Source organism: Morus notabilis, unplaced genomic scaffold (genome assembly GCF_000414095.1).
Source record: "Morus notabilis unplaced genomic scaffold, ASM41409v2 Scaffold594, whole genome shotgun sequence".
Taxonomy (NCBI): domain Eukaryota; kingdom Viridiplantae; phylum Streptophyta; class Magnoliopsida; order Rosales; family Moraceae; genus Morus; species Morus notabilis.
This window is the reverse complement of record NW_010359491.1, coordinates 50,689-63,066: the sequence shown is the minus strand read 5'-3', so window position 1 is coordinate 63,066 and position 12,378 is coordinate 50,689. Positions and strand designations below refer to the sequence as shown.

At 36.5% G+C, this 12,378-nt stretch overlaps 1 protein-coding gene across 2 annotated transcripts; it reads right to left on the bottom strand.

Moving 5' to 3' along the window:
- Positions 1 to 4,255: 4,255 nt before the first annotated feature.
- Positions 4,256 to 12,071, bottom strand: LOC21405236 (vestitone reductase). 2 transcript variants are annotated; one of them, XM_010094525.2, is made up of 5 exons: positions 11,921 to 12,071; positions 11,229 to 11,353; positions 5,257 to 5,781; positions 4,717 to 4,912; positions 4,256 to 4,627 (listed from the first exon to the last, which is right to left on the bottom strand). In XM_010094525.2, the coding sequence occupies exons 2-5, from the start codon at positions 11,347 to 11,349 to the stop codon at positions 4,486 to 4,488; spliced, it is 984 nt and encodes a 327-aa protein (XP_010092827.2). In that variant the 5' UTR covers positions 11,350 to 11,353; positions 11,921 to 12,071; the 3' UTR covers positions 4,256 to 4,485. The 2 variants fall into 2 exon arrangements, with proteins under 2 accessions (XP_010092827.2, XP_024019061.1); XM_024163293.1 differs by having other exon boundaries at positions 11,229 to 11,349.
- Between the last annotated feature and the right edge of the window lie 307 nt (positions 12,072 to 12,378).

The window sequence follows — 12,378 nt, the reverse complement described above, 5'->3', positions numbered from 1 at the left end:
TATTTATAGTGTTTAGGAAGTCATACTTCCGTAATAATTAGGTTTCCCAAAGTCTTAATCGCATTCAGAGTCGATTTTGACACGTCAGCATGCATTTTACGTTACAACCGGTCGACCGGTGACAAAGACGTTATAACTCACCGATCGACCTGTCTTCACTAACCGGTCGACTTGTCTGCACTGACGAAAGTTGTTTTCTTAGTTTTTCAACACGGGAAACTTGCATAGAGCCTCAGTTTTGATTCAAGCAACCCAATAGAGAAATTGCCTAATCAAAATAGTCATATAATAGTCTTCCCATATTAAATAACTCTTAAAACAATAATTCAACCAATTAATCTAGAATTAATTTATCAATTAATTCACCCGATAAATCACCCATGAATTAACTTTGAACCTATTTTACGGAAATAACACAAGTTACCAATGTGTAGGAAATACGCCGTATCATTACAGGAAATTATGTGAGCTAGCAAAGGGACTCGATGAACATATATAAATCAAGCTCCTATAATCACAACACTACTTATAAACCAACAAGTCCGTCTCATGATTATAAAAATCTAGCGCTATTCCACTAAAAGCCTAGAGCTGCACTCTCAATTTATATAGCGTATTTACAAAGCTCTGATTAGCTCTAGTCCATGACTTAATATATTAGTGTATTATCCCCATAGGATATCCATAATCGACTTGAGGTCAAGTTCCGTTTTACCTTCCTGATTACATTTATCTTATGTTCTATTATCATACCATCAGAAAAATACTATTCGTACCATTACAAACAGTAAACCATTAGATAACACAGAGTAGTCTAATGGCCGAGCGCTCGTATTCTCCAATCTACTGATAATGCCTAAGAGGATATCATTGACTCTTTATAGGAGCTATAGATTCCACTATCTATGAATAAGGAATCTACGCATCCGCGAGTCATACCCCCAATGTACCGGCAAGCGTACCTTTACATAATGTCAGGATGTCTCCCTTTAGTATATCAAAGGATACAAGTCAAGCATACGGGTTCATCATCCATCTCAGGATTAAGCTGACAACATATAATTCGTCAAAAGTGAATTGTTTTATTCAAACAGAATTATTAATTAAAACAATTCAACTTTGGTCCGATCCAATATAGATTTCACCGTTAGAAACTATATCAATGTCTCCACCCATGGAGTCCCACCTTCGACGAGCAAGACAAGCCGTCTCCGTTAGGAAGTAGACAACATAACAATCTTAACATGAATAAAGCGCCCAACTTTATTCCCTCGATTGTGGATCATTAGATTTAGACTATCATCTTTAGATTCTTGTCTTTCGCATGTTCTTCACATTATATGCATGACCTAAAGATTTAGAATGACAGTCTCAGACTTTCTGTTTGCTTATCATACATTCAACTATTATGAACATAAAGAGGACAATACATAGATATATGAAATAAATAAATCTTTATTAATAGTCAAAATGTCTCAAATAATATTGTTACATTTATTTCTAAGGGCATAAACGCTAACACAGATTTCTAGGGAACTAATTGGGGATTCTAACCCTATTTATACTATGTATTTCATCAACCTATTGTGAATAGCAAATACACCAGTTTATCATATTGGTTTTTAGCAATTGCAAATTGATCCCTTACCGAAAAAATACGAATGGTGTTGTACTCGCCGTAAAATTCATATTTACCAGATAGCATGGATTATAGGTAAATAAAGGATTTACACTGTAAATTACTCCAAAATTTACCAGATAGTTAACCTTACGGATTATGTTATGTTGATAAATATATTGTGCAAATAAAAGGTTATGTACGTAAATAGAGGATTTAAATCGTAATGCAAAACCTCTATTCACGTCTATTTTTAGATTGTTAGTTTACATTATAAATCTAGTATTTTACTGCATAAATATAAAATTATTATGTTTTACTTAATAAATAAATAATTTATTTTTCTAAAATTAGTAAATAACCACAAATTCCAAAAATCTCTGAAACCCTAGGAAAGCATACGTCTCCTACAGCCAACAACGCGGTTGCGGGTCCTCGTCGCCATGTAAGAATGGCCGAACTTCACGGCACGAAGAAAACCTGGAGATTGATGATCCCGTCTTGCTCTTCTCTTTCGCAAACCGCCGTCGAGAACTGTGGTTTCCTCTTGCTGGAGCATTGTTGTTCTTCTCCTCCGCTTCGAGATTTCCGTGGCCTCGTGAAGATTATATGAGTGCTGTCACTATGACAATCAACAACTAATAACAAGTACACGAAATGAACTTTCTTGGCCGAAATATACTTTTTTTTCCTAATAAAAAATGGCTTGCCTGGTTTAGTTCTAATTGTAGTTTTGACTGATCAGTAATGTCCACAATCAACAAGTCTCATTATCAACCAAGATTATTTTAGCCTATATAAATTACACACATAGATATACATATATTAGCAAAGATCTTATATACCCCGTACCACCTGTCACACATAATGTTCCTTCTCTCCTCCCATCATAATGATCCAAAAATGGTTCAGTAGGAGTAATTTCAGCAGTGAATGTACTTGAAGGATTATATGTGAGTGTGTGTATGTATGTCTTTTTCAAGATAAAGGTCCAAACAGCTTAGTTAATGGTTTTCGTTTGTCTGTTTCAGATCACAAAAAAGATTCCCTCTCACTTTCTAGCAATATCTATATCGTTGGTAATTGTGTCTAATTCATGTTCGTTTTTTGGCAGCCATAGCAACACGTTTTGTTTTTACAAGATTTTTTGCAGACAGAATCTATTATTATAACAGATATTATGATGGCTATCAATCCCTTGAAACAAAAATGTCAATAAAGGTTAAGTTGTGCAGTTTTACAAGAAATGTTATAGGTGATAATTTATAAAGAACACCACCTCTATTGATATGAGGGTTTTTGAAAATAAATCTATACGAACTCGGATCCAAAGTGGATAATAACATACTAAGTGAAGATGTGTATCATTATAGATACAATCTATTGTCAAAAAATCCAACTAATGTCTGTCACATCTTTATTGGTTAATGAACGCTTTTTTTCTCGTCATCGATGCACACGTATTATAGACCAGGGGATTACATCCAGCGGGTCAAATCGCATGGATCTTAAATCACTTTTATACCTTAATTACCACATAGAATGTGGCACCGCTTTTGGTTTACTAGAGAGGCTAGAGAAAACATAGAAAGTTTTGAGATGTGCGATTTCTCTCTTATAAACTTCTTTATTATAGTGAATTATTGTAGCAACTTAAAGAACACATAGTCTTACGTTAAAGTAAACCTTTAAATTTTGCATCTTCTTTTTTTGTTTAATTTATTTTCTATAATATAGAATTAGAGTGTAATTCTTAATTACAACACGAAGATGTTTGCCGATGAAACAGAATGCCCCCACCATGGGTCTAATCCAGCTGCCCAGCACTAACCTCTGTTGTGGCCCACGTGGATCTCCATCAAAAAAGAAAAAGCTCGGAGGTTGAAATTCATGTAACGTATTTTATTATTTTGTTTAGAGTTTTCCTTTATCTTGATCAAGTTGATTTCACTTCAATGGAGAATTCTTTTTCTTTGGTTCATGCTCTGACATTGTTTCATTTTTCGAAACGATATTCTTTTGTTCAAAGTGCAAACGAACGAGGGGTTCATGTGGGTGAGACCTATGTGCTCTTGAGTTCATGTTCTTGGAAAAAAAAAGTGTGTTTTTGTTCAAGCTGCAAAAAAGTTTGAATTATTGGAAGGAGAAGTAAAGTATTGATCCTTTAATCTGAATTTTTTTTTTTTTTTTTTTTTTTTTTTTTTTTTTTTTTTTTTTTTAGAAAGCAAGAGATTGAAATTCGCCATCACCGCCATGGGGATTTTTTGGGGGAAAGCTTTGAAATTATTCATTTATAATAAAGAAAAACATTTTCTCAAGTTATAATCAAGTATGATAAAGAGCATGGTAAGTTCTTGAAATCTTGACCATAGTAAGTTCTTTCAATCTTGACTGAGATACAAAATTGCCACTTAGATGGTTCTTCATGGATGGGGGAAAAAAACTTATACCTCATGGTAGTTTTTCCCATAAAGTATCCTTTGAATATAATGGCTGCCTAGGTAAGGGAAATTTTAAAGGTACTCAAGATTCAAATAGGAGAAACTAATTAAAACATGTAACAGTTTTCTTTAAAGCACTGGAATGTGCTAAGAAGAGTCATAATTTGGAAAAAACAAAGATATAGTATTGGCAGAATTTAAACAACATGGAAAAGTAATTGGACACATTTTTGAAGTTTTCTTACACAACTAATTATTGATAATTATGTATTGCCCTTTGCCTCAAGATGCCCAAGAAAGAAAATGCCATAAAAATCATGCTGAAAACTCCATATATGGCTTTAGAGCTTTAATTTGATCAACAGTAGAGGTATTTGTGATGGTAACAAGTCCAGATAAACCATGAGGCTTAAAAGAAATAAAAACTCACTGTAGGCGGGCCTTTTCTTTACAGCATTTGATTGTATCATCAAACATTTCTTCAGCTCCATACTTGAATTGGAAACCTAAATCGAGTAGCTTCTTCATCGAGAGAGACGGGTAATTGATTCTCTGCTTCACTTCCGAACTGGACAGAAATATTCTCAAATTTGAGATTATAACCAACCAGAAGATGGAGGATTCTAAAATACGATTAAAGAGTGTAATTAGACTAACCCTTTACTAGGCATTCGAAGTTCTGAGTATTTGGTAGAAAACAACTTGGATGTACTTTCAACTGGTGTAGCTTTTGCTGAGCAATTATACCGCCCTTTTGCCTCGGGATTTTCGAAGAGGAAAATGTTTGCTCTAGCAACATCATCCACATGCACCAAATCTAAACGGATAAGAGAACTAGATTCACTGGGGTCCGCTGCATAAGAGCAATGATACACATCACGAACATCATAAACATAGAGGTATCGACATCATGAATTTCATGAAATTACTAGAATTATTGTTCAATCCTAAAGTAGAATTATTGGCTTTCATAGAGGTGACACCTAGCTCATAACATATTTATTCTAATTTCATGTTAGGATAATAATAGATCTATAACAAAAAGTAATGTCCAAAATCAATACTTAAGTTCAGATTAAAGTTCAGTAACCACCTATGAGATTGATCCTCTTAACTTATGAGGAGATTTTCAATATTTCTAACTATTTAGATAGCTAAGCCTAAGAATTTTGTCCTGATTAGAGCAATGTCACTTACCAAAGACCATTTCAAATACGGATAGAACAGAGGCGGGGATCTTAGGACAAATGAAAGGGCCAATGACAAAAGAAAGAATCAATGTGACTACTTCCAGACCATGTTTTTCGGAAAAGCCAAGGACTGCCTTTTCCGTTAAGGTCTTAGAGATGATGTGGGAAGCTGCATCTGAGTTGAGAGATTTAACATAGTCAATGTCACTCCAAAAACTCTCATCCATTTCATCCAAGTGCTTGCCATTGACTATCACAGTAGCGGCACTAGAAGTGTACACAACTTTCTTCACCGTTTTGGAATCTAGGCATGCTTGTAAGATCCCCATTGCCCCATGTACTGACCTTTTGGTCACTATTTCCTCTGATTCTTGATTCCCGAAATCAATCGGAGTGGCAACGTGGAAGACTCCGGTGCACCCTTCAATGGCTGGTCTAAAACTTTCTGGATCGCTTAGATCAGCATTGAAGATTTTGAGTCTTTCTAATGCTCCGGGAAGACTTGTGAGGAAGCTAAGGTCTTTCTTAGGCTCTGCCACCACATTCTCAACATCAATATTCATAACTTTCGGAATTAGAGATAGTATAGATAAACTATACCAATATAACTAGTCCACAATATAATAATTCCTAATCTAGGAATGGGCTATAATTCCAGTAAACAACTCTTTTTCTTTTTGTGTGTGTGTGTGTGTGTGTGTTATGAACAAATAATCAAGGGGACTAGAGATTCTTTAACCACATGGTTAACACTTAAAATATAGATCCTACAATTACTACAAATTAACCTGATCTAGAATGCTAAATATATATATATGAACGCAGGTTAAATTAAACTGCCTTGTTCTTATCAATCGAATGAAAGAACACTTAAATAGACTAGGGCTTGAATACCTGAGTCTATTATCTTCTCCTAGATTTACGGCAGAAGGATTTCTCCTAGCTTAATCTATTCTATTTGAATTTTAAATACTAACTGATAACTCCTAATCTAAATAACTGGAAATAATAAACTAAATAATAAAATAACTAGTTGACTTATTCAAACTATCTCTAAAAGATCTTATTTGCTAACACTCCCCCTTAAGCTTGACTGTAGATATTAATAAGCCTAAGTTTGCCTACAAAGTACTCGAACGTTAGTCCAGAAAGTCCTTTGGTTAGTATATCTGCAACTTGTTGTCCTGTAGGAATGTACTCAATGCTGATAATTCCCTTCTCTAGCTTTTCAGTAATAAAGTGTCAATCCACCTCCACATGTTTGGTTCTATCATGATGGACTGGGTTGTGTGCTATGCTGATAGTAGCCTTCTAATCACAGTAGAGTTGCATAGGGAACTCACAACTAATCTTCAACTCTTCTAGCAACCATTTCAACCAAATTGCTTCGCAGATGCCATGAGCCATGGCTCTGTATGCAGCTTCAGCACTGCTTCTTGCTACTACGGACTGTTTTTTACTGTGCCAAGTCACCAAGTTCCCCCAGAGGCGTGTGCAATATCCAGATGTTGATTTCCTATCTTCGATAGATCCGGCCCAATCAGCATCAGTGAATATTTCCACTTTTCTGTTTTCTTCTTTTCCAAAAAATAATCCTCGAGTCTTTTTGAGGTATCTCAATATCCAATAAATAGCTTTGAAGTGTCCTTGACGCGGTGAATGCATTTGTTGGCTTACCACACTAACTGCAAAGGCGATGTCCGGTCGTGTATGTGAGAGGTATATCAGTTTTCCCACTAGCCGTTGATATCTTTCTTTTTCAGCCATCTCTCCATCAATTGCTTTCGCCTTGCCTCCTTGTTCAATTGGAGTCTCTATTGGTTTGCACCCCAACATACCCGTTTCTTGTAATAGGTCTAGTGTATACTTCCTTTGTGATATGGAGATCCCACTTTTGCTTCTTACAACTTCCATTCCTAAGAAATATCTCAATGTACCGAGATGTTTAACTTCAAACTCCACAGCCATCAACCTTTTAATTCTCTCCATTTCTTCAAAGTTGTCCCCAGTAAGTATTATATCATCTACGTATACTATAGGACTGTGATTTTTCCATCTCATGAGTGCTTAACATATAACGTGTCATCAGATTGTCCTTGTGTGTATCTGTGGCTTTTAATCACCTTTGAAAATCTATCAAACCATGCGCGCGGAGACTGTTTTAGTCCATATAGCTATTTCTTCAGCTTGCACACCATCTTGTTTCTCTTACTCTCTTCAAACCCGGGTGGTAGGCTCATATACACTTCTTCCTCCAATTCACCATTTAAAAAAGCATTCTTCACGTCGAGTTGAAACATAGGCCAATCCAGATTTGCCGCTAATGATAGTAGGACTCTTGTTGTGTTGAACTTTGCAACTGGAGCAACTGTCTAAGTGTAATCGATTCCATAGGTTTGTGTGAAACATTTCGCAATGAGCCGTGCTTTGTACCTTTCAATTGATCTATCCGGCTTAAATTTGACAGTGAATACCCATTTGCATCCGACCACACTCTTGCCTTGTGGTAGTTCAACCATACTCCATGTGTTAGTTTTCTCGAGCACTTGTATTTCTTTAAGTACTGTGTTTTTCCATTCAGGAACAGCTAGAGCTTCTTCTATTAACCTGGGAATATTGACACTAGACAACTTTGTGGTGAAGGCTCAGAAAAATGGAGACAAATTATCATACGACACATATTTGGATATGGGATGTTGTGTACATGTTCTAACACCTTTCCTATGGACAATTGGTATATCTAGCATTTCACAAGTGCCTTCGGAATTACCTGGAGCTGAGGAAGTGGTTCCTAGCATTGGTTCAGATTCTGGACAGTGCATGGTGTTCATGAGAGGCATGTTTCCTTGAGAATGTTTTTTTCGAGAGTAAACACGTAGCACTTGTTGATTTGGTACACTGAGGTCTCTTCCTATTTCTGTTTCATGAACCGGTCCTTGTATTTGCTGTGGCATGTTTTCAGAGGGTGGTATGATTTTGGAAGTGGTAAGGTCGGGTGGTATGATGTTGGAAGTGGTAAGGTCGGATGTGGTAAGTGTAGTTGCAACTGTTTCAGTTTCAGTCTCTGGCAGTGAGGTTGTAGTCATAGGTGGAGTTTCGGATATAGGCAAGGCAATGGTGTCCCAATTCCACATATGAGCTTCTTGATCATGATTCTCCCCCTGAAGCAAAGTGGGGGAATAATATGGCATGTCTTCAAAGAATGTGACATCACGAGAGATAACCATTTTCTTTTGCTTAGGGCATTAACACCGGTATCCTTTTTGGGTAGGAGAATAGCCAAGAAAGATAGTCTTTATTGCTCGAAGGTCAAGTTTGGTTCAGTGGTAGGGATGAATATGGACAAAAGTAGTGCAGCCAAACGTCTTGAGCGAAAGGTTATTTATGCTTTTAAGATGTGGATAGGTCTTTGTGAGCTGGGATAATGGGGAATGGAATTTTAAGGTGTGTCTAGGTAGGTGGTTTATGAGAAACACAACAGTTAAGACAACATCTCCCCATAGGTACTTGGGAACATTCATTGTAACATGAGTGCGCGAGCTACTTCCAATAAGTGCCTATTTTTCCTTTCCGAGACTCCGTTTTGCTGCGGGGTATCAACACATGAACTTTGATGAATGATTCTTTGTTGTAGCAAGTACTCCCCCAAGATAGACTGAAAGTATTCTCTCCCGTTGTATGTTCTCAAGACACACACCTTTTTTTGAAACTGGGTTTGGATCATGTTATTGAAATTTTAGAATACTTGGTAGGTTTTTTATTTTTCTCGAATGAGGTATACCCAAGTTATTCATGTGTGATCATCAATAAATGTTACAAACCATCTTTTTCTATTTGTTGTGGTAATTCATGATGGTCCCCAGATATCACTATGAATTAAAGCAAATGGGCTAGAGGGCATATAAGGTTTGGGAGAAAATGGTACCCGAGTGTGTTTTGCATATTGGTAAATGTCACAATGAAAAGAAATAGTACTTTTATTCTTAAATAAGGGCGGTAACAAATGTTTTAAATATAAAAAATTAGGGTGGCCAAGTCTATGATGCCACAACATTATTTCCCTATTACTAGAAACATAAACTGATGAAACTCCATATGCAAATGCTTGTTGACTCTCATTCTCTATGTCCTCGAGGTAATAAAGCCCCTTATGAACTCTAGCACTGCCAATCATCCTCCCCGATGATAGGTCCTGAAAATAACATGTAGAAGGGTGAAAAATGGCAACACAGCTTTTATCTTGAGTGAGTTTACTTATGGATAACAAATTGCATCTTAAGGTAGGAACATGAAGAACCGACTCAAGTGTTAAATCTTTGGATAATTGAATTGAACCTATTCCAACAACTGAAGATAAGGATTCATCTGCAATTTTCACTTTAACAGGACTATGACTAGGGGTATAAGAGAGAAAAAAAAAATCAGAGACACCTGTCATGTGGTCGGAGGCACTAGAATCAATGATCCATGGTTCCTTAGAGTGAAGAGTAGAATTTAAGGATGAGTGAAAGTTACCAATCTGGGCTACAGAACAGGTTCTGGGATTTGGAGTTGACGAGGATGAGGCAGGTGACTGGTTGAGGAGGCGATAGAGTTGCTCAATCTGTTCTTTGCTAAACAGAGGGATTTCTAGTTTTCTGTTGATGCTCCTTTGTCTTGGTTTGATTGAGTTTGAAGCGCTAGTCCCTCATTCTATCTTCGGGGAACCCAATTTGCGGGTTTACCATGAATTTTCCAGCATGTGTCACGTGTATGTCCTTCTCGATTACAAGGGTCACACCACATTCGCTCTCCTCGCCGCGGGGTTCTAGACTCACTATTGTTCCTTACTGGTTGTGCAGTGTTTCTGATTGCCAGAGCCGAGCCTTCTGTTGATGCTACACCAGATGTTTCTCCCTCTGACAACATGACTTTCCGGCGATTCTCTTCTCTACGAACCTCGGCGAAAGCTTCTTCGGTTGTTGGGAATGGCATTCTGCTTAAAACACGGCCCCTGACTTCATCAAGATCCCAATTCAATCCAGCAAGAAAATCAAATACCCGTTCTTTTTCAAGGGTCTATCTCTGCTTCACATTGTACGTTGGACAAACCGAATCTTCTTCCAGGAAAAGATCCAGTTCCTGCCAATTGTCTTGCAGATCGGTGCAATACTGGGTAACTGATTTGGTTCCTTGCTTCATCTCCTTCAGTTTTGTACGAATTTCAAAAACTTGTGAGGCATTGCTGAGATCGGAATAAATTCTTTTTACAGTATCCCATTCGTCTTTAGCAGTGGGAAGAAAGAGATATCAACGGCTGATCATGGGCTCCATGGAGTTGATAAGCCATGCGTGTACAATCGAGTTTTCGGCAAACCACTTTTTGTATGTAGAGTCGGTCGGTGCTAGAGCTTTAGCTTCACCAGTGATGTATTCGAATTTTCCCCTGTCACAGATCACAATCTTTACTGACTGAGACCATTGAAGATAATTTTTTCCATTGAGTTTGTGAGCCGTAATCTGGAGCGAGTTATTGTCTCCACCTTGAAACGCCGTGATGAATTGATCGGCTTGATTTTTATCAAAGTTTTCTAATTTGGAATTATCTCCACATGAGGACCCCATCATGGCTGTTTTTGCCATTGAAATATTTAGAATTCAAGGCTCTGATACCATGAACGCAGGTTAATTAAAACTGCCTTGTTTTTATTAATCGAATGAAAGAACACTTAAATAGACTAGGGCTTGAATACCTGAGTCTATTATCTTCTCCTAGATTTACGGCAGAAGGATTTCTCCTAGCTTAATCTATTCTATTTGAATTTTAAATACTAACTGATAACTCATAATCTAAATAACCGAAAATAATAAACTAAATAATAAAATAACTAGTTGACATATTCAAACTATCTCTAAAAATCTTATCTGCTAACAAAATATATATATAAGGTCATCACCAACCAAAAAAAATTTTTTTTTTTCCATACAAAAATGGCTCACCTGGGTTATATCTGACTGTAGTTGTGACCGAGTAACCTTGTTCAAGAAGTCTCATTATCAGCCAGGATCCTATATAGCCCGTACCGCCTGTCACACATACTGTACCTTTCTCTGCTTCCATCTTTCTGATCCAAAAATGGTTCACAGGAAATACTTTCAGAAGTGAATAACATCCTTGAAGGATGATTTTTCTTTTTCTTTTTCTTTTTTTTTTTTTTTTTTGCCTTTTTAGTTACTTTTTCAAGATATAACAGTTCAAACCTCTCAATTAATGGTTTTCTTTTGTTTGGCTGTCATGCCCCAAAAAGGGATATAATTATAGGCATAGTCTAACAGTAATTTCACACTTAACTGTATCAGTAAAAAGTTCAAATCCCCCAACCTAAATTAAAAATAAAAAAAAAGCAAGTGGTGACATGGAGGTTAATATATGGTTAGCGAGGCGCTAAGTCTACTTATTTTACTTAATAAAATCACTTGCCTAGTGTCGTTACATAACTCATTTTCAAATAAACAATGACACCAAAATTTTTATCGATATATCATATTACACTTTTAGCACTGTTCCATGGCCAACCACTACAAACTTATTGCCTTAAACAATCCGAAAATGACAGAAACAAATAAAGAGGGATAGTCTCAAACTGTCAGCAAATAAGTGAAAATCTTAAGCTGCAGATCAAGATTTGTACCTCAAATCAGATTTTTTTGGTTGAATTTGAACAATGTGTTTTCCAATTTCTTCAAGCTCCCATAAGCTTTACGGGTTCTAGTGGAAGATGTAAATCATGGATGAGTTCTCAATTCTAGAGGTTTAACACTGATTTTTCTTTTGCTGCTGAGAGAAACGAACAAGAAAAGGTAGAAGACAAGAGTGGAAGAGATAAGTTTGATGAGGGAGTGATTGTAGTTTGTTCATATACACAGGATAGGATAACATTTATTTCATTAAAAAATGGAAAACGTTTTAGTTGGGGGATTCCTATCCTGATTCGAATCATAGTTCGTGGTTCGCTACAGTATTTTCTCTCACAAAAAACACACATAAATCGAAAATAGTTCTAATCTTATGGTTCTAATCCATAAACCAAACATGCTGTGTGTTTTTAAATTGAACAGGGTAAGGGAAATTTTAAAAATTTTCTCTCAT